Source organism: Macaca nemestrina, chromosome 11 (assembly GCF_043159975.1).
Source record: "Macaca nemestrina isolate mMacNem1 chromosome 11, mMacNem.hap1, whole genome shotgun sequence".
Taxonomy (NCBI): Eukaryota; Metazoa; Chordata; class Mammalia; order Primates; family Cercopithecidae; genus Macaca; species Macaca nemestrina.
Window position 1 is genome coordinate 131,820,281 of NC_092135.1, and position 22,506 is coordinate 131,842,786.

The 22,506-nt window shown below is 42.7% G+C and overlaps 3 protein-coding genes across 5 annotated transcripts in view; 2 read left to right on the forward strand and 1 right to left on the reverse strand.

Moving 5' to 3' along the window:
- LOC105473888 (UDP-glucuronosyltransferase 1-6) overlaps positions 1-22,506 on the forward strand; it is a 136,843-nt gene that overhangs the window by 79,515 nt on the left and 34,822 nt on the right. The gene's annotated exons all lie outside the window — the stretch shown is intronic.
- On the forward strand, positions 6,045-15,101 carry LOC105473885 (UDP-glucuronosyltransferase 1A3-like). The gene is made up of 2 exons (XM_011728052.2): positions 6,045-7,274; positions 14,930-15,101. Exons 1-2 carry the CDS (start codon positions 6,408-6,410, stop codon positions 15,086-15,088), a joined length of 1,026 nt encoding a protein of 341 aa, XP_011726354.2. The 5' UTR covers positions 6,045-6,407; the 3' UTR covers positions 15,089-15,101.
- On the reverse strand, positions 20,231-21,173 carry LOC139357251 (dnaJ homolog subfamily B member 3). The gene has a single exon (XM_071073589.1). The coding sequence runs from the start codon at positions 21,171-21,173 to the stop codon at positions 20,499-20,501; it is 675 nt and encodes a 224-aa protein (XP_070929690.1). The 3' UTR covers positions 20,231-20,498.

Consider the following 22,506-nt stretch of genomic DNA (forward strand, 5'->3'; position numbering starts at 1 on the left):
AGCCTCCCAAAGTGCTTGGATTACAGGTATGAGCCACCGTACCCAGAGAGGGAACCATCTTTCTTGTGAGAGAACTGAGCCCTTTTTTTGTCATATTCACTGAATTTATATGAACTTCCATGAGTTTAGGTCCTTTGTATTCTTATTTCTGTACTTCTTTTTATTAGTGTAGGTATTATTGCAAAGGACGCTAAACTTTATTTTTGTTTTTGATCAAACCACAAGGTATTTGTTCTACTGGTTTTCTTTTCCCCTTGTGCAATGTAGTTACTGAGCTGTAAAAAATATATATGTTCTTTAGATTTGTAAAAATGTAGAAAATTAGGAAGACATTTGAATAGTGACTGTGACCCTTTTCTTCTGGTTTTTCACTATGAATATGTTCTTTAGACTGAACTGCACTGGCTCAAATCTTCCCTCTCATTTTTCTAGCTATGTGACCTAGGACAGGTACCCTAACCATTGTAGTTTTAATGTTGTTACAGAGAGCACCCAATAAATATTATCTGTTATCGTTATTATTATTTTAGTTTTATTGCGTTTATTTTAAGCTGAATTTATTCCAGAGCCAGAGGCATTTTTTTTTCTTCAGTTTCTTCTGGGATATCTTTTTCTCCTGTGCAACCTCATCCTCAGGTTTAGGAACAATTTGTTCCTTATCAGTAAAAATCATCTTGATATGGCGGTGGGGGTCATGTAAGGGTTAATCTGATAATGAGCTCTGCAAGACCCATGGCTCATTTGGATGCTTTGTTTACTTGGCTATGCTTAATGATGGGAGAATCTGCACCTAAACCCTGACATTCAGCATTATTCTTTGCATTTTGAAGCATGTGCATCTAAAATCCAGCACCCTATTTGGGTCACCGACCCTGTGTCCAGCCCCACTGTTCGGCCCTGGGCACGTTGCCAGCCCCTCCATTGCAACATCGAAATGGTACACACTGCTTCCGTAAAGTGACAGCTTTCAGACACTTGGTGGCTCTTTGTATATGCATATACTTGATGGCCTGGGTAGTTTCACGAATGTCCTTTAAGTGAATGGGAAAACTGAAACCTCTTGATTTGCATAATTTTGTGGTGTTTCTGGGTCAAGTGAATAAAGAAGAATTTTCACAGATCACCTTAGGCCTCTTAGAGGAAGAACTATCATCATCATTACTAGAGTTTAAAAGACTCCTGCAGAACAAGGTGTTTCACCTGGAGACCTTTGCCACGTTCATGCCAATTTACTGAGTGCATGAAAGATCATTTATACCAAAATCTTTATCATGTGTTATCTGTGATAGGCATGCCATTATCATTTTTATTACATTAATTTCCTTGTTATTTTGTCACCCTTACTTACTTGGTTTGGTTGACCCTCAGATTTGAAATTTTTCTGCAAATATCCAAGACCACAGTTGAAATCTTATGTTTTTTCTCCCTCTCTTTCTCCTTGATTTAGAGTTTATGATAGGTTGAATTATTTGATTGGTCTTCTCAAAGAAATAACTGTGGAATTTGTATATTCATTTTACTGTTTCATTTTCTGTTTCATTAATTGCAGCTTATTTTTGCCTTAATGATTTCATCCTAGTTTCTTTTGGTTAATTTGTAGCTGCTTTTGTAACTGCGTTAGAGGAATGTTACGTTTCTTTACATTTGATTTTCCTTAATGAAATATTGAGGGCTCTGAGTAAAACTTTTTCTATGTCCCTTAGGTTTTGGTAAAAATTGCTGTTCTTTTCACTGCTTTTAGATAATTTAAATATCAGTTTTAAAATTTCACCTTTGATGCAGTGACTGTCCGTAATGAGTCTGTTTCCTAATTCTGATATCGTTAATAATTTTGTAGTCATCTCCCTCTTATTTTTTCTAGTTATTTTGGATTATAATAAGAATGTTTCTTGTGAAGAGACTACTTAAAAAAATTCTTAATAGGTTACCTTGACGGTCTAATACAGAATTGTCCAATAGAAATATAATGTAAGCCACATACATAATTTAAACTTTTCTGGTGGGCATGTTAGAAACCAGCAAAAAAGAAACCGCTGAAATTAATTTGAATAATGCATTTTATTTAGCCAGATGTATCCCAAATATTATCCTTTCAACATGTGTTCAATATGAGATTATGACTTAACTATTTGACATAGTTTTTTTCTTGTTAAGTCTTCAGAATCTAGCGTATGTCTGACACAGCATATCTCCATTTGGAATAGCCACATTTCAAGTGCTCCGTAGTCCTATGCAGTTAGTGACAACAATATGGTCAATGTTTATAAATGTTCCGTGGACACAACTACAATTCTCTTTTCGATTTTTTTTTTTTTTTTTTTTTCGGACTGAGTCTCGCTCTGTCGCCCAGGTTGAAGTGCAGTGGCGCAATCTCAGCTCACTGCAAGCTCTGCCTCCCGGGTTCATGCCATTCTCCTGCCTCAGCCTCCCGAGTAGCTGGGCCTACAGGCGCCAGGATGGTCTCGATCTCCTGACCTCGTGATCCGCCCGTCTTGGCCTCCCAAAGTGCTGGGATTACAGGCTTGAGCCACCCCTCCCGGCCTTTTCTTCTTTTTTGAGAATGAGTCTCGCTCTGTTTCCCAGGCTGGAGTGCAGTGGTGGAATCTCGGCTCATTGCAACTTCTACCTCCCACGTTCAACTGATTCTCCTGCCTCAGCCTCCCAAGTAGCTGGGACTACAGGTGCACAGCACCATGCTCAGCTATTTTTTTAATTTTTAAAAATTTTTTGTGGAGATGTGCTTTCATCATGTTGGCCAGACTGGTCTCAAACTCCTGACCTCTAGTGATTCACTAGCCTCGACCTCCCAAAGTGCTGGGATTACAGGCGTGTGCCACCACACTGGGCCAATTTTTCTATCTTTTAAATGACGCTCTACTGATCCTGCCCAATTCTGGGAAGGATGTCTTTTAAAAAATCCCCTTACATAACAAATTCTGCTCCAGTTATATTTTGGTACTTGAATAGTTTTTGCTTTATACGTAGTGATTAGATCGGTGCATGTAGGTTTGAGACTTGTATTTTCTTCACATAGTTTGCTGTTATCATTAAATAATAACCCTTAAAATCTGTTTTATCTGATACCAGTATTGCTACTCCTATGTTATTTTTTTAAATTCTCCATCTCTTTTCATTTAAAAATGATTTGTGTGCAGGTGGGTTGCTCATACCTGTAATTTCAACTCTTTGCAAGACTGAGGCAGGAGGATTGTTTGAACCCAGAAGTCTGAGAGCAGCCTGGGCAATATGCTGAGACTCCATCTCTACAGAAAACCAAAATATTATCCAGTTGCGATGGCACATGCCGGTGGTCCCAGCCACTCAGTAGACTGAGGCAGGAGGATCACCTGATCTCAGGAGGTGGAAGCTGCAGTGTGCCATGTTCATGCCACCTCACTCCAGCCTGAGTGACAGAGCGAGGCCCCATTTCAAAAAAATAAAAATTTCCTTGGCACGTGGAATCTTGTTTAAAAAGTTTAGAAAACATATTTTAAAACTCCAATATGAAAAGCTGGGTGCAGTGGCATGCGCCTGTGGTCCCAGCTACTTGGGAGGCTCAGGTGGGAGGATCACTGAGTTCAGGAGTTTCAGTACCTGTGTTTTTTATTTATTTATTTATTTAAAACACAACAAAAACCAAAATTGCTTCAATCTCATAGTTTCTTTTGATGTCGGCATTCTGATTGTCTGTTCCTAATTTTGTTCTTTCTACTGAATGTAAGCTCCATGCCTTTAACAGAAATTTCCTTTTTCCTTATTCATTTTGGAATTTCATGGTACTTTTCCATTTTTAGGGAGATGCAGTGCAGCGTCTTCAAGTCTCCCACTCTTACACCTGTCTCTTTCACTTGTAAGAGCCCTTGTGATTACATCGTCCCACCCAGACATCCAACTCAAACCCTTAATTTAATCAGATCTGTGAAGTCTCTTCCATCTGTAACGGAACATATTCCAAGGTTTGAGGAACTACAATGTAGATACTTTTGCGGGGCTGTGATTCTGCCTACCGCAGACACTAAGCTTAAAGTGAAACCCACATCGTATTCAAAGCTAGGAGATTTTCCTCTCTTTGGTCATTTAAATTTTTCTTCCTATCTTCCATAGAGTTCTATTCTCCAGCCTTCAGAGCTATCAGCTTACCATTCAATTATCTCCTTTTCTCCTAATCTTCCTTTTCTAATTTTTAAAAAGCAATACCTTTCAAAGAGCAAAAGTTTTAGATTTTGATGAGGTTCATTCTAGCAAGTTTCACCGTTTGTAGTTTTTGTACCCTAAGGAATCTTTGTTTACTCCAAGATGTGAAGATTTGTTTCTGTCTTCTCTTACAAACGTTAAAGGATTCCAGTTTGTATGTTTAGCTCTGTGAGATTGGCAGAGGGGAACAAGACCACACAGGTCAGTCTTTTGGGATGGCTTTTTCTGTCTCTGGACTTTGCTGGGGTGACCTCACTGACACCCATGGCTTCAACCACCACATATGCTGATGGCTCCAAGTCTATCTGTGCAGCCCAGACCCCTCTTCATCTCCAGACCCTGGAAGCTGATGCCTTGGGCAGCTCCTCCTGTTTCCCAGGCACCAGGAGCTCCTCCCTCCCCATAGTTCTGCTCTCCTCAGGTCCCCCTAGGTCTCTGGAGTACCACCATCTTCCAAGGTACATGGGCCTCCCCAGAGTCTGGGAGTCCCACACATGTGACAAGAATCAGATGACTTCGCTGTCTAAATAAAACACCACTACTTGGAGGTAGAACACAGGAGCCCATGAATGTGGGAAGAGCACCCTCCCAAGCGTGTTCCACCCCTCACCTGGGCTCACCAGGAGGGTGCTTAGGAGGCATATAGTTTTAAGGGGGCTGGAGGAATAGTTCAGAGGCTGAGATGTTGCACCCATAGCTGAGAATCCCTTTCTAGTGCTCTATGTCCTTACAACTCCCCAGGAATCATCCTCTACTGGAGAGTTCCTAAAGCCTTTGCAGACCTGCCTTCTCTGTGCCATCCTGAGTGTGCTGCCCTTGAGCTGGGTATCCCCCTGGTAGATGCTTCCATTCACTGCCTGTCCCATGGGTTCTGTCCAAACGTGGAATATGTTATGAATGTGGACTTCTCATGGGAGTAACTTTCTCCCTAAGGGAAGCCTCAGCCTCACCAGCAATGGCAGACACGGCCAGGCAAGAAGACACAGAGGCAGTGAGATAGAAAGTGCCCACCCCAGAGAGCCTGCCCACATCATCCTGAGGCGACCAGGACAGGAGGCATCAGCAATCTTCGAGCACATGCAGGAGTGACTTTCTGGAGCAGGACGAGCCTCATGGGCATGAGACCCCTGGTCTCTCCCTTAGAAAGGCACACATTTAATTCTCCATCTTGAAGTTTGACCTAGGGCCCCCACAAATTGTGCAGCCCGTTCTGTTCTGGAGGAACCATTCTTATCAGAACTTGGTACTAGATTGACTTGGAGAAAAGCCTGATCATAACCTTCAGGATGAAATAAAGGTCTGGGTGAATGGACACTTTAGTCTCTAAGCAGACTTGCAGAAGACAGGAGCCTTCAACATTCAGAAGAGGAATTCAGACTGTGCAAGATCTTAGGCCAGGCTCCAGTTAACCCGGGTCCCTTGGTGAGCAGGGAGCTCCCTGAACCCACCGTGGGTCCTTGCTAGGGTTGTCTTTCCCATGTGTGCTTTAGACAGCAGCACATCTTATCCCATGGTGTAGATGGAGAATTCTCAACAAAGCCTTCCCAAGAATCTGATCATCACATCTTGAGCTCAGCCTCCCTGCAGCTTTTTATATATTGACAGCCACTTCAGAGATAGTCCTCTTTGATCCATACAAGAAACATTCTGGTGTGAAAAATGACCAAAACCAGATAGCCAGCCTACACACTCTCTGTTTAGAGAAAGCTGGCTTAGCAATGTTGTCTGTTTTTTGGATGTGCTATGTTACTCATACATGAGAAGAAAGAGTTTGAAGCATTAGCAAATAGGGTCACATCCAGCAGAGAGCATATGGTTGGGGACTAGGGCAGTGGTGACTCCTCAGACCTCAGCTGCAGCCTGATAAACGTGGTTAACAGAGAAGTAGGAGGCAGTGACATGAAATGGTTGTTCACAGCCTTGTATTGAGAATTGGATAAGAAACAAGAGCATAAACTTGGATGTTCCCCAGAGCGAGCGCAGGGTCAGATGAGTTTTTCAAGATAGGCATGATTGGTCTTTTCCAGTTTGGGGCCCACAGTGAAAAACAATGATAGATTAATGGTTAATAATTAACTGGAGGAGGGCACTCTGTCTTCCAATTATGTGTTGATTTGCTAGGTGGCTCAGTGACAAGGTAATTAAGATGAAGAAAGCAAAGGTAGGATGCACAGCATGGAGTGGACAGTCAGCTGTCAGTGGCTTCTGCCGAGATGGCCACAGGACTCCAGGTTCCCCTGACGCGGTTGGCCACAGGACTGCTGCTCCTCCTCAGTGTCCAGCCCTGGGCTGAGAGTGGGAAGGTGCTGGTGGTGCCCACTGATGGCAGCCACTGGCTCAGCATGCGGGAAGCCGTGCGGGAGCTCCATGCCAGAGGCCACCAGGCAGTGGTCCTCACCCCGGAGGTGAAAATGCACGTCAAAGAAGAGAACTTTTTCACCCTGACAACCTATGCCATTCCATGGACCCAGGATGAATTTGATCGTTTTGTGCTGGGCCACACTCAATGGTTCTTTGAAACAGAACATCTTCTGAAGAGATATTCTAGAAGTATGGCAATTATGAACAATATGTCTTTGGTCTTTCATAGGTCTTGTGTGGAGCTACTGCATAATGAGGCCCTGATCAGGCACCTGAATGCTACTTCCTTTGATGTGGTGTTAACAGACCCGGTTAACCTCTGTGGGGCGGTGCTAGCTAAGTACCTGTCGATTCCTACTGTGTTTTTTTTGAGGAACATTCCATGTGACTTAGACTTTAAGGGCACACAGTGTCCAAATCCTTACTCCTATATTCCTAAGTTACTAACGACCAATTCAGATCACATGACATTCCTGCAAAGGGTCAAGAACATGCTCTACCCTCTGGCCCTGTCCTACATTTGCGATGCTGTTTCTGCTCCTTATGCAAGCCTTGCCTCTGAACTTTTTGAGAGAGAGGTGTCGGTGGTGGATCTTCTCAGCCATGCATCTGTGTGGCTGTTCCGAGGGGACTTTGTGATGGACTACCCCAGGCCAATCATGCCCAACATGGTCTTCATTGGGGGCATCAACTGTGCCAACAGGAAGCCACTATCTCAGGTCTGTGTTGGTGCCTTCATCCAATCAAAGTGCCAGGCAAAACACTTTTTTAAAAAATGTATTTACTTACAATTGCTCCCATATCTATTTATCTTTCCCAAGATTTCATTTCTGCTTCTCATTGTCATGATAGCCTTCAGTGAGATAAACTGTTAAGTGGTCTCTAGTAGTGTATTTCAGGTTTTAAATGGTCGCTGCGAGGAAGAAGTAGACAAGAATGTTTGTCAAAGGATGGACAAGGACTGGTGTGACTCGTGGAGACTGTTGGTTTGTAAAGGCACCATCTTCATGGTTGTGCATGTCCTTCAGCTGGGCAGGAACAGGGACATTACGTTTGGAACTGATCCATCCTGGATTTTTTGCTTGTGTGATTTTCAGGGGAAAGATGATGCAACAGCAAATTACAATTGTTGACATAATTTTTAGTGGTCCCATCTTGCGAAAGATAGAGAGGTGACCACAGGAGATCTAAGCACTCACAGGAACTAGAAGTGTCAAAGAGGTTGACTCAGTTCAGTGGAAATGGTGCAATTAAGTTGGGATGGATGTCTGTGATTAGAGAGTGACACATGAAGTTCAGTTTCCAGACAGGGATCTGTGCTGACAAAAGATTTTCTGGTCGGGATTTGGGATCTGGTGCATGATGTGGGGACATCTCAGAGTTTGGTAGGCACAGTGATGGTTGCATCTCAAATGAGTCTTCTACTTGGAATGCTGAAATTATCAAGAAGTGGTGGAAGGGGCTAGGGAGGAGATAAGACTGTGTATCTATAAGCCCAGTAAAGCTGTGGACAGTGAGGAATGGACATGTGTCCAAGAAGGGAAGCGTTTCTCAGGAGAGGCTCATCACATCACCAAATCCACCCTATCCCACTCCATGTTTCTATAATGGGATCTACTCCTTTACTAAAAATTTCACAGGCAGCCTTCATTAATCCAGAATATTTGGGTTTCATTGAAATGGTACTCTGGGAGCTGAATATTGTTTCTTTTTACTTGGTGTGCCATGTACGTCATGAGAGAATTCAGCCTTTTTATTTCATATTCACCGAATGTATATGAACTTCCATGACTTTAGATCCTTTTGTATTCTTATTTCCGTACTTCTTTTTATTAACATAGGTATTATTGCAAAAGAATCTAAGCTTAATTTTTCTTTTTGATCAAACCACATGATGATTTTTTCATTGGTGGTTTTCCCCCTTATGCAATGTGGGTATTCAATTATAAAATATGTATTTATTAGGTTTGTAAAAATGTTGAAAAGTGGGATGGCATTTAAATAGTGACTGTTGCCCTTTTCTTCCAGTTTTTCTTTCTTTCTTTCTTTTTTATCATTATACTTTAAGTTCCAGGATACAACGTGCACAACGTGCAGGTTTGATACATAGGTATACATGTGCCATGTTGGTTTGCTGCACCTATCAACATCAACTCGTCATTCACATTATGTATTTTTCCTGATGCTATCCCTCCCCCGGTTCCCCACCCCCAAACAAGCCCCAGTGTGTGATGTTCCCTGGCCTGTGTCCAGCGTTCTCATTGTTCAATTCCCACCTATGAGTGAGAACATGCAGTGTTTGGTTTTCTGTCCATGTGATAGTTTGCTGAGAATGATGGTTTACAGCTTCATCCATGTCCCTGCAAAGGACATGAACTCATCCTTTTTTATGGCTACATAGTAATCCATAGTGTATATATGCCACATTTTCTTAATCCAGTCTATCATTGATGGACATTTGGGTTGGTTCCAGGTCTTTGCTATTGTGAATAGTGCCACAATAAACATACGTGTGTGTGTGTCTTTAGAGTAGCATCATTTATAGTCCTTTGGGTATATACCCAGTAATGGTATTGCTGGGTCAAGTGGTATTTCTAGTTCTGGATCCTTGAGGAATCACCACACTGTCTTCCACAATGGTTGAACTAATTTATACTCCCACCAACAGGGTAAAAGGGTTCCTATTTCTCCACATCCTCTCCAGCATCTGTTGTTTCCTGACTTTTTAATGATCACCATTCTAACTAGCGTGAGATATCACATTGTGATTTTGATTTGCATTTCTCTGATGACCAGGGATGATGAGCATTTATTCATGTGTCTTTTGACTGCATAAGTGTCTTCTTTTGCAAAGTGTCTGTTCATATCCTTTGCCCACTTTTTGATGTTTTTTTTTTTTCTCTCTTATAAATGTGTTTGAGTTATTTGTAGGTTCTGGATATTAGCCCTTTGTCAGATGGGTAGATTGCAAAAATTTTCTACCATTCTGTAGGTTGCCTGTTCACTCTGATAGTAGTTTCTTTTGCTGTGGAGAAGCTCTTTAGTTTAATTAGATCCCATTTGTCTATTTTGGCTATTGTTGCCATTGCTTTTGGTGTTTTAGTCATGAAGTCCTTGCCCATGCCTACGTCCTGAATGATATTGCCTAGGTTTTCTTCTAGGGTTTTTATGGTTTAGGTCTAACATTTGAGTCTTTAATCCATCTGGAATTAGTTTTTGTATAAGGTGTAAGGAAGGGATCCACTTCCAGCTTTTTACATGTGGCTAGCCAGTTTTCCCAGCACCATTTATTAAATAGGGAATCCTTTCTCCATTTCTTGTTTTTGTCAGGTTTGTCAGAGATCAGATGGTTGTAGATGTGTGGTGTTATTTCTGAGCCCACTGTTCTGTTCCATTGGTTTATATATCTTTTTTGGTACCAGTACCATGCTGTTTTGGTTACTGGAGCCTTATAGTATAGTTTGAAGTCAGGTAGCATGATGCCTCCAGTTTTGTTCTTTTGGCTTAGGATTGTCTTGGCAATGCAGGCTCTTTTTTGATTCCATATGAACTTTAAACTAGTTTCTTCCAATTTTGTGAAGGATGTCATTGGTAGCTTGATGGGGATGGCATTGAATCTATAAATTACCTTGGGCAGTATGGCCATTTTCATGATATTGATTCCTTCCATGAGCATGGAATGTTCTTCCATGTGTTTGTGTCCTCTTTTATTTCGTTGAGCAGTGGTTTGTAGTTCTCCTTGAAGAGGTCCTTCACATCCCTTTTAAGTTGCATTCCTAGGTGTTTCATTCTCTTTGTAGCAATTGTGAATGGGAGTTCACTCATGATTTGGCTCTCTGTTTGTCTGTTATTGGTGTATAGGAATGCTTGTGATTTTTGCACATTGATTTTGTATCCTGAGACTTTGCTGAACTTGCTTATCAACTTGAGATTTTGGGCTGAGATGATGGGGTTTTCTAAATATACAATCATGTCATCTGCGAACAGTGAAAATTTGACTTCCTCTTTTCCTAATTGAATACTCTCTATTTATTTCTCTTGCCTGATTGCCCTGGCCAGAACTTCCAACAGTATGTTGAATAGGAGTGGTGGTAGAGGGCATCCTTGTCTTGTGCCGGTTTTCAAAGGGAATGCTTCCAGTTTTTGCCCATTCAGTATGATATTGGCTGTGGGTTTGTCATAAATAGCTCTTATTATTTTGAGATACATTCCATCAATACCTAGTTTATTGCAAGTTTTTAGCACGAAGGGATATTGAATTTTGTCGAAGGCCTTTTCTGCATCTATTGAAATAATCATGTGGTTTTGTCATTGGTTCTGTTTATGTGATGGATTACGTTTATTGATTTGCATATGTTGAACCAGCCTTGCATCTGAGGGATGAGGCCAACTTGATCGTGGTGGATAAGCTTTTCAATGTGCTGCTGGATTTGGTTTGCCAGTATTTTATTGATGATTTTTGCATCGATGTTCATCAGGGATATTGGTCTAAAATTCTCTTTTTTTGTTGTTGTGTCTCTACCAACCTTTGGTATCAGGATGATGCTGGCCTCAGAAAATGAGTTAGGGAGGATTCCCTCTTTTTCTATTGATTGGAATAGTTTCAGAAGGAATGGTACCAGCTCCTGTTTGTACTCCTGGTAGAATTCAGCTGTGAATCCATCTGGTCCTGGACTTTTTTTCATTGGTAGGCTATTAATTATTGCCTCAATTTCAGAGCCTGTTATTGGTCTATTCAGAGGTTCAACTTCTTCCTGTTTTCGTCTTGCAAGGGTGTATGTGTCCAGGAATTTATCCATTTCTTCTAGATTTTCTAGTTTATTTGCATTGAGGTGTTTATAGTATTCTCTGATGGTAGTTTGTGTTTCCATGGGATCAGTGGTGATATCCCCTTTATCATTTTTATTGCATCTATTTTATTCTTCCCTCTTTTCTTCTTTATTAGTCTTACTAGTGGTCTATCAATTTTGTTGATCTTTTCAAAAAACCAGCTCCTGGATTCGTTGATTTTTTTTTGAAGGGTTTTTTTGTGTCTCTATCTCTTTCAGTTCTGCTCTGATCTTAGTTATTTCTTCCCTTCTGCTAGATTTTGAATTTGTTTGCTCTTGCTTCTCTAATTCTTTTAATTGTGATGTTAGCGTGTCACTTTTAGATCTTTCCTGCTTTCTCCTGTGGGCATTTAATGCTATAAATTTCCCTCTACACACTGCTTTAAATGTGTCCCAGAGATTCTGGTTGTGTCTTTATTCTCACTGGTTTCAGGGAACATCTTTATTTCTGCCTTCACTTCGTTATTTACCCAGTAGTCGTTCAGGAGCAGGTTGTTCAGTTTCCATGTAGTTGTGCCATTTTGAGTGAGTTTCTTAATCTAGAGTTCTAATTTGATTCCACTGTGGTCTGAGAGACAGTTTGTTGTGATTTCTGTTCTTTTACATTTGCTGAGGAGTGCTTTACTTCCAATTATATGGTCAATTTTAGGATAAGTGCAGTGTGGTGCTGCGAAGAATGTATATTCTGTTGACTTGGGGTGGAGAGTTCTATAGATGTCTGTTAGTCTGCTTGGTGCAGAGCTGAGTTCAAGTCCTGGATATCCTTGTTAACCTTCTGTCTCATTGATCTGTCTAATATTGACAGTGGGGTGTTAAAGTGTCCCATTATTATTGTGTGGGAGTCTAAGTCTCTTTGTAGGTCTCTAAGAACTTGCTTTATGAATCCAGGTGCTCCTGTATTGGGTGCATATATATTTAGGATGGTAAGCTCTTCTTGTTCAATTGCTGCCTTTACCATATGTATGGCCTTCTTTGTCTCTTTTGATTTTTGTTGGTTTAAAGTCTGTTTCATCGAGACTAGGATTGCAACCCCTGCCTTTTTTTTTTTTTTTTTTTCTTTCTATTTGCTTGGTAGATCTTCCTCCATCCCTTTTTTTTTTTTTTTTTGAGACGGAGTCTCGCTGTGTCTCCCAGGCTGGAGTGCAGTGGCGTGATCTCGGCTCACTGCAAGCTCCGCCTCCCGGGTTCCACCTCCATCCCTTTATTTTGAGCCTGTGTGTGTCTCTGCACATGAGATGGGCCTCCTAAATACAGCACACTGATGGGCTTTGACTCTTTATCCAATTTGTCAGTCTGTGTCTTTTAATTGGGGTATTTAGCCCATTTACATTTAAGGTAAATATTGTTATGTGTTAATTTGATTCTGTCATTATGATGGTAGCTGATTATGTTACCCATTAATTGATGCAGTTTCTTCACAGCATCAATCGTCTTTACAATTTGGCATGTTTTTGCAGTGGCTGGTACCAGTTGTTTCTTTCCATGTTTAGTGCTTCCTTCAGGAGCTCTTGTAAGGTAGGCCTGGTGGTGACAAAATCTCTCAGCATTTGCTTGTCTGTAAAGGATTTTATTTCTCCTTCACTTATGAAGCTTAGTTTGACCGGATGTGAAATTCCAGGTTGAAAATTCTTTTCTTTAAGAATGTTGAATATTGGCCCCCACTGTCTTCTAGCTTGTAGGGTTTCTGCAGAGAGATCTGCTGTTACTCTGATGGGCTTCCCTTTGTGGGTGACCCGACCTTTCTCTCTGGCTGCCCTTAACATTTTTTCCTTCATTTCAACCTTGGTGAATTTGACAATTATGTGTCTTGGGGTTGTTCTTCTTGAGAAGTATCTTTGTGGTGTTCTCTGTATTTCCTGAATTTGAATGCTGCCCTGCCTTGCTAGGTTGGGGAAGTTCTCCTGGATACTATCCTGAAGAGTGTTTTCCAACTTGTTTCCATTCTTCCCATCACTTTCAGGTACACCAATCAAATGTAGATTTGGTGTTTTCACATAGTCCCATATTTCTTGTAGGCTTTGCTTGTTTCTTTTTACTCTTTTTTCTCTAATGTAGTCTTCCTGCTTTATTTCATTAATTTAATCTTCAGTCACTGATACCCTTTATTCCACTTGATCTAATTGACTATTGAAGCTTGTGCATGTGTCACGAAGTTCTCATGCCATGGTTTTCAGCTCCTTCAGGTCATTTAAGGTCTTCTCTACACTGTTTATTCTAGTTAGCCATTCGTCTAACCTTTTTGCAAGGTTTTTAGCTTCCTTGTGATAGGTTCAAACATTCTCCTTTAGTTTGGAGAAGTTTGTTATTACAAAACTTCTGAAGCCTACTTCTGTCAACTTGTCAAAGTAATCCTCCATCCAGCTTTGTTCCATTGCTGGCAATGAGCTGCAATTCTTTGGAGGAGAAGAGGCACTATGGTTTTTAGAATTTTCAACTTTACTGCTCTAGTTTCTCCCCATCTTTGTGGTTTTATCTACCTTTGGTCTTTGATGTTGGTTAACTATAGATGGGGTTTTGGTGTAGATGTCCTTTTTGTTGATGTTTATACTATTCCTTTCTGTTGTTAGTTTTCCTTCTAACAGTCAGGTCCCTCAGCTGCAGGTCTGTTGGAGTTTGCTGGAGGTCTACTGCAGACACTGTTTGTATGGGTATCACTAGCTAAGGCTGCAGAACAGCAAATATTGCAGAACAGCAAATATTGCTGCCTGATCCTTTCTCTGGAAGCTTCGTACCAAAGGGGCACCCGCCTATATGAGGTGCCTGTCAGCTCCTACTGGGAGATATTTCCCAGCCAGGCTACACAGGGGTCAGGTAACCACTTGAGGAGGCAGTCTGTCCGTTCTCAGAGCTCAAATGCCATACTGGGAGAACCACTGCTCTCTTCAGAGCTGTCAGACAGGAATGTTTAAGCCTGCAGACATTGTCTGCTGCCTTTTGTTCAGATATGCCCTGCCCACAGAGGTGGAGTCTATAGAGGCAGTAGGCCTTGCTGAGCTGTGGTGGGCTCAGCTCAGTTTAAGTTTCTCGGCTGCTTTGTTTACCTACTCGAGCCTCAGCAATGGCAGACAACCCTCCCCCAGCCAGGCTGCTGCCCTGCAGTTCAATCTCAGACTGCTGCACTAGCAGTGAGCAAGACTCCATGGGCATGGGAGCCACTAAGCCAGGCAAGGGAGAGAATCTCCTTTTCTGCTGGTTAATAAAACCTTGGGAAAAGCACAGTATTTGGGCAGCAGTGTCCCATTTTTCCGGGTACAGTCTGTCACAGCTTCCCTTGTCTAGGAAGGGGAAATCCCTCACCCTCTTGCACTTCCTAGGTGAGGTGATGCCCCGCCCTGCTTCAGCTCACCCTCAGTGGGCTGCACCCACTATACAAACAGTCCCAATGAGATGAACCAGGTACCTCAGTTAGAAATGCAGAAATCACCCGTCTTCTGCGTCGATCATGCTGGGAGCTGCAGACTGGAACTGTTCCTATTCGGCCACTGGTGTTGAAGTTTCCATTCTCCTCCGCGATACCTCCTTTTTTTCCCCCTTTTCTCTTACAGTTTTTCAATTTGAACATATTCTCTAGAGTTAACTACATTGCTCAAATATTCACTGTCATCTCAGTGGAGCAGAACAAATTGGGAACTGTGGTACAGATCACTCTTGCTATGCCCCTTAGAGAATTCCACATTAACAAGACTAATTTTCGAGTGTGGTAAAGAACAGGCTAATGTATTTAATAGTGAATCCATTGATTGTTTCCCAGCATGAGGTCACACCAGATTTAACATGGTTTGGATCTGTGTCCCCCACCAAATCTCAACTTGAATTGTAATCCCCATAATCCCCACGTGTTGAGGATGGGACCTGGTGGGAGATGATTGGATCATGGGGGCAGTTTTCCACCTGCTGCCCTCATTGTAGTGAATTCTTATGAGATCTGATGGTTTTATAAGGAGCCCTTATCCCTTCACTTGCAAGCTCTTCGTCTCTCTTTCTTGCTTGCCACTGTATAAGACATGGCTTTGCGTCTCTCTCACCTTCTGCCAGGATTATAAGTTTCCTGAGGCCCCCACAGCAACATGGAACTGTGAGTCAATTAAAGCTCTTTCCTTTATAAATGACCCAGTCTTGGGTTTGTCTTTATAGCAGTGTGAGAATGGACTAATACAGTAAATTGGTGCCATGGAGAGTAGGGTACTGCTATAAAGATACTTGAAAATGTGCAAGTGACTTTGGAACTGGGTAACAGGCAGAGGTTGGAACAGTTTGGAGAGCTCAGAAGAAGACAGGAAGATGTGGGAACGTTTGGAACTTCCTAGAGGCTTGTTGAATGGTTTTGACCAAAATGCTGATAATGTTGTGGACAATGAAGTCCAGGCTGAGTGTCAGATGGAGATGAGGAACTTGTTGGGAACTGGAGCAAAGGTCACTCTTGCTATGCTTTAGCAAAGAGACTGGTGGCATTTTTGCCCCTACTCTAGAGATCTGTGGAACTATGAACTTGAGAGAAATGATCTGAAATTGGAATTTAGGTTTAAAAGGGAAGCAGAGCATAAAAGTTTGGAAAATTTGCTCCAGGGCATGTCAGAGACCTTTGTAGCAGACCCTCCCATCACAGGACTGGAGGCCTAGGAAGGAAAAATGGTCTTGTGGGCTGAGTCCAGGCCCCCCATGCTGTGTGCAGCCTCAGGACTTGGTGCCCTGTGTCCCAGTGACTCCAGCCATGGCTAAAAGGGGCCACGGTACAGCTTAGGCTATTGATTCAGAGGGTGCAAGCCTCAAGTCTTGGCAGCATCGATGTGGTGTTGGGCCTACAGGCACACAGAAGATAAAAGTTTAGGTTTAGGAACCACCACATAAATTGTAGAGGGTATATGGAAATGCTTGGATGTCCAGGCAGAAGTTTGCTGCATGGGTGGAGCCCTTATGGGTAACCTCTGCTAGCACAGGGTGGTAAAGAAATGTGAGGTTGGAGCCCCCACACAGAGTCTCTGCTGGGGCACTGCCTAGTGGAGTCGTGAGAAGGCGGCCACCATCCTCCAGAACCCCAAATAGTAGACCCAATAGCTTGCACTATGTGCCTGGAAAAGCCACAGACATTCAATGCCAGTCTCTGAAGACAGCATAGAGGGGGACTCTACCCTGCAAAGTCACAGGGTTTGAGCTGCCTGAGACTGTAGGAGCCCATTTCTGTCATCACCTTGACCTAGATGTGAGACATGAAGTCAAAGGAGATCATTTTGGAGCTTTAAGATTTAATGACTGCCCTGCCTGGTTTTGGACTTGCATGGGGCCTGTAGCCCCCTTTTATTGGCCAATTTCTCCCATTTGGAATGGGAACATTTACCCAATTTCTGTACCCCCATTTTGTCTTGGAAGTTACGAACTTGTTTTTGATTTTACAGGCTCATAGGGGGAAGGGACTTGACTTGTCTCAGATGAGACCTTGGACTATGGACTTTCGAGTTAGTGCTGAAATGAGTTAAGACTTTGGAGGATTGTTGGGAAGGCACAGTTGGTTTTGAAATGTGAAAAGACATGAGATTTGGGAGGGACCGGGGCAGAATGATATGGTTTGACTCTGTTTCCACCCAAATCTCATCTCAAATTGTAATTTCCATAATCCCCATGTGTTAAGGGTGGGACCTGGTGGGAGCTGATTGGATCATGTGGACAGTTTTCCCCATGCTGTTCTTGTCATGCTGAGTGAGTTCTCATGAGAGCTGATGGTTTTATAAGGGGCTCTTCCTCCTTCACTCACAAGCTCTTCCTCTCTCTCTCTCGCCTGCTGCCATGTGAGACATGCCTTTGCTTATCTCTCACCTTCTGTCATGATTGTAAGTTTCCTGAGGCCTCCCCAGCCATGTGGGACTGTGAGTCAATTAAACCTCTTTCTTTTATAAATTACCCAGTCTTGAGTATGTCTTTATAGCAGTGTGAGAACAGACTAATACAAGATTGGTGGTGATTGATGTTATACTGAAAGGGTTTAAAGGAGAGTCTGAGAAAAGGAAATGAATCTGCATATTGAGAAAGTTGATGAGAAAGTGGAATTAGAAATTCCTAGAAAGGTAAGCTGTTGTGTGAATGATTTCCCAAGATGGGAAAGTCTCTCTACCTGTTTGGAGACAGAAAGTGGAATCAGAGGAGAAGATGATGATGGACAGAAAGGATCATTCCCTCTTCCAGATGCTTTCCAGTGTATGATGTAAGCTGAATTAAAACCAGCTGTGTTGAGCTTCAGCCAGAAAAAGTGTCTGACATTTTGGCTTTTTGGATCCTACTGAAATGGTTATAGGTCTCCAGATCTCTTGGGGCTCACAGGTTCATGCCTTTCCTTGCCTGGTGTGCTTGGTGAGAAGGTACCAGTGTTTCCATGGAGGATATTCATTTTAGGGATATCCAGATGGTCATCTTTGCACCAGAGGAAATGCCCCCTTTTTCCACTCTGAAAACCTTATCAAACTCTTTTATAAAAGATGAATACCCACATACAGGCCTCTAGCACTCTTCTGTTTTTGAGCTGAGACATTTTAAAAAGAGATTTTTCAATTCTGAAAAATCTTTAAACAATATGCTCTTGCTGGGAAAAAATAGTGGGTCAATATCATTCCCATCTCTACAAAAAGATATATATATATTTTTTATTAGCTAGGTATGATAGCATGTCTGTAGTCCTAGCTACTGGGAATGCTGAGGAGGAAGGATCACTCGAGGTCAGGAATTCGTGGTTACAGTGAGCTATCATCTTGCCTAAGCAACAGCTACAGAGCGAGATCATGTCTTTAAAACAAACAAACAAACAAACAAGCTTTCACTTCTGTAAAAGCAACACTTTCCATTTACGACAGCACTAATCCAGGATATATCAAAACTGAACTTGTTTTCTTTCAGCTGTTAAAACTAGCCAGAATTGTTATAGATCCACTACCTCTGAGTGACATTGGTGTGCCACTCTTTGCTGACCACTGAACAATGAGATTTATGTAACTAATTCTGTAGGTACACACCAATTCATTCTACTCTACCCAGAGTGGTGATTTCCAACACACAAAACCACCATGAAACTGCCCATGCCTTCCTACCACTTCAAAACTCTTTTCATCCCTGAACTGCTCCAAAAGCAAACTTACCCCCAGCAAACTACTCAGTGAGTATCTTCACACATGTAACTTCCCTCGTCTGGCTTGCTAAAAAATGAACTCATTTTTCAAAAGCCCTGACAGTCTATCTTATTCTGATACTTCTTGTATGGTTATTGCATAAAGCAACTACCCAGGCACCTCGTAGCATGTTGATTTCAGAGTTCAGTGTGGGACCCTGTGTGCCCCTGTGGCATGGTGCCAGCTCACTGTCCCGTTCCTGCTGTTTATTTCTTGGGTGCCATTCCATGCAGACTGGACTCTGAGGGTTCTAGAGCATATCCAAACCCATTATCACAGTCTTTGTTGGTTAATGATGTGTTCAGGCCATGATTTTTCTGTAAAAAATTAACAGCATGCTGCTTTTAATTTTTCTCAGCCTGTCTAGTTCAGTTGTCCTTTTGCTCTCATGCCTTATGCAAACCTTCCCTCAGAGTTGACCCTATAAGATGGGTCCCTTTGTGATGGACTACCCCAAGGCAACATGCCCCTAAAGGTCTTCATTTGGGGCATAACCTGTGCCAACAGAAAGGTACTTTCTCAGTTGTGTGTATGGTGACTCACCCAAACAATATTACAGATACACTTGACTTTCCTCAATCTAATTTGGCATGCCCCAAGCATAGCAATAAGATAGTTCTGTGTGGCCTTCTGGAAATGCTTTTTTTACATTTCCAGGACCTACTGCCAAGACCAGCTCAGTTGTGGAGACCCTAACCCAGCAGCGCTAGAGGAATTAAAGACACACACACACAGAAATATAGAGTGTGGAGTGGGAAATCAGGGGACTCACAGCCTTCAGAGCTCAGCGCCCTGAACAGAGATTTACCCACATATTTATTGACAGCAAGCCAGTGATAAGCATCATTTCTATAGATTATTGATTAACTAAAAGTATTCCTTATGGGAAACAAAGGGATGGGCCGAAACAAAGGGATGGGCTCTAGCTAGTTATCTGCAGCAGGAACATGTTCTTAAGGCACAGATGGCTCATGCTATTGTTTGTGGTTTAGGAATGCCTGAAGCAGTTTTCCTCCCTGGGTGGGCCAGGTGTTCCTTGCCCTCATTCCAGTAAACCCACAACCTTCAGCGTGGGCATCATGACCATCATGAACATGTCACAGTGCTGCAGAGATTTTGTTTGTGGCCAGTTTGGGGGCCAGCTTCTGGCCAGATTTGGGGGCCTATCCCCAGCAATCTACCACAGTTGGAGAACCACGTTAGGGCTGAAGACAGTCCTAGTATACCATTAACCAACCATGTAACCACAAAGTCTGTCCTCAGCCTTCAGAGGGAACATGCTTCTTACACTGATTTCAGCTCAGTGATACGGGATTCAAATGTCTGACCTCCAAAATATTACCACATGTTGTTTAAGCCACCAAGTTTGTGGTAATTTGTTACAGCAGTGATAGGAAACTAATGGATCCACTTTACCAGGTTTACCTGCTTTTAAAAAGTCTGGGTTTAACTTTTTATCTAGATAATGGTCAACTTTTCCTACATCACCAGCATTTATGTCCAACTAAAAGCCATCATTAAATTAATTCAGCAGTATTAATATATTCATAGATTTCACCACTGCACACTAAAAAATTGAAGTCAAATGGTTTAGAGCAAACCACCTGGTTCATACTTTCCCAACGGAAAAAGGTAAGGCTCAAAGTGCTGAGCTGAACATTCTGTCCTAGCACTAGGAAATAAACATTGTCAGCCTCAGGCTTAAGTTTAATAAACAGCAAAGTGCATACAGATATTTACAACGATTGAAAGACAGAGGTACTATTCGTGTAGTCCCAACAATAATAGGCGTTGGCATAAAGCGTTTATAAATTCTTGGGTACAGTTTTTCTGAAAGTAAAGTTCACTTTCAATTCTAAAAAAAGTCCGCTATTCCTCCAGATATGCTTTAAGTCAAATGTGGACTGGGATTACTTGGTGTCAATGCGGAGCAACTGCTCTTTGCTATTTATTATGAAGGACTTTAACTGAACTCTCCATCTTCCTCCACTTCCACCCTTTCTTGGCCATTCTCAATGATTCTCTTGGTGGTGATTTTTTTGCCATCAACTATTTCAGTGGAAGTCGACATGGACTTGAAGCTGCCTGTCCCATCACTACCATAGGACATGCAGAAGGAAGAAAGGCCCCCACTTCCCAGGGAGCCAAAGGAACTAAATCCTGTATCAAAAGAAGAAAATCCACCCCCAAAAGCTGGAAATTCACTGAAGGTAGAGAAAAGGGGTGCAGACCCTCTGCTTCTGCTTCCCCGGGAGTTCCTCCGACTCCCCAAAATATTTTCCAGCGGGTTTCCGAAGAAATCAAAGGAGAATGGGTCCTGGCCACCGAAGAACTCCCTGAAGACCTCGGCCGGGTCGCGGAAGCTGAAGATGTACTCGAAGGGGTCCTCGAAAGGCCTGCCGACTGCGCAGCTACCCTCCGCCCCCGCCTCGCCATAGCGGTCGTAGACGTCACGTTTCTTGGCGTCCGACAACACCTCGTAGGCCTCGGCCACCTGCTTGAATCTCCTTTCTGCTTCCTCCTTGTTGTCGGGGTTTTTGTCGGGGTGCCACTTGAGCGCCAGCTTGTGGTAAGCCTTCTTGATGGCCTCGGTCGAGGCCTGCCGGGGCACGCCCAGCACCTCGTAGTAGTCCACCATGCTGGACGCCCAGAACGGCCCGCGGGGCACTGGCGCAGCGAGCGGGACAGCTGCCAGCCCCGGGCGCGGGCCCGAGTGGTTGGCGACCTGGGTCGCCTGGAGGGACGCCCCTTGTGACGCAGCCACATCTCATTGGTCGAGGCCTATGAGCGCCTCGCTTCCCAGGATGCAGTGCTGCTGGGACTGGCCCTGCTCTCTGTGAGGCTCTGTGATGCCCCAAGACCAGGCCCCGCCCACTCCGGCCCCCGCCCAGCCGCGGTCTCCAAAAAGGGTGGGAATAAGGTTGCGGGAAAGAGAAGGAGTTGACTTTAGCTGCCTGAAGAACTGTTTTTCTTAAAGTCGGCTTTATATCAGTCTTTTTCCTCGGCCACAGGAGGGAAGAGGGTGGTGGGAGTGAGTTTAGTCTGACCGGGGCTGAAGACATCCTGTTGTTTAGGACTGCAGTTCTCTAACGTTCCAGCCCTGGTACCCGTTGGGTTTAGTTGATGTGGATTATACCTATCATATATATACTGCGTTAGAGATTAAAACAGAATTTAAAAGACATATTCATTGGGCAATTTAATAAGAAACCCATGACACACTATCAAATCTTATTTTTATTTAACTTTTTTCAGACAAAATGTAGTGAGAAGAGTGGCATTGTTTTACAATTTTTGCATCTCGCTTTAGTACTTGGCTTAATAGCTGGATTCTCATGTCAGCTTCTGCATTCAATCTATTGTGATATTACACATCACCCATGTAGCTTCTGGAAAACTCCACTGTACACTTGTGAGAGAATGACAGTGAAAAAATCAAGTAGGATTATTATGGAAACAGTTTTGACTTTGCAAAATTCTCCTGAAAAATTCTTGGGGATCCCTAGGATTTCTGGCTCATTCTTTGAGACATGCTAGTCTAGTACAGTAGTCCCTGGTATTCTGAAGGGATTAGTTTAGGACAACACTCCTCCTCATACCAAAATCTAGATGCTCAAGCTCCTTTTATAAAATGGCACAGTATTTGTATATGACTTACCCATATCCTCCTTTAAACCTGTAATCATCTCTTGATTACTTTTACATAATAAATGTAAATGCTGTGTAAAAAGTTGTTTTACAGTATTGGTTTTTTCTTTGTATTATTTGTATTTTTTTTCATTTCTATTCCCCCCAAATATTTTCAATCTGCTGTTGACTGAATCTGCAGATGTGAAGCCCAAGTATATGGAGGGTCAACTGTGTGTGTTATTCACTTTTCTTGACTGCTAAAACAAACACCAGGGAGATCCTCTCAGACAAAAGGAAATACAGCACTAGTTACTGTATCGAAGCCATACACTGGCGTGCTA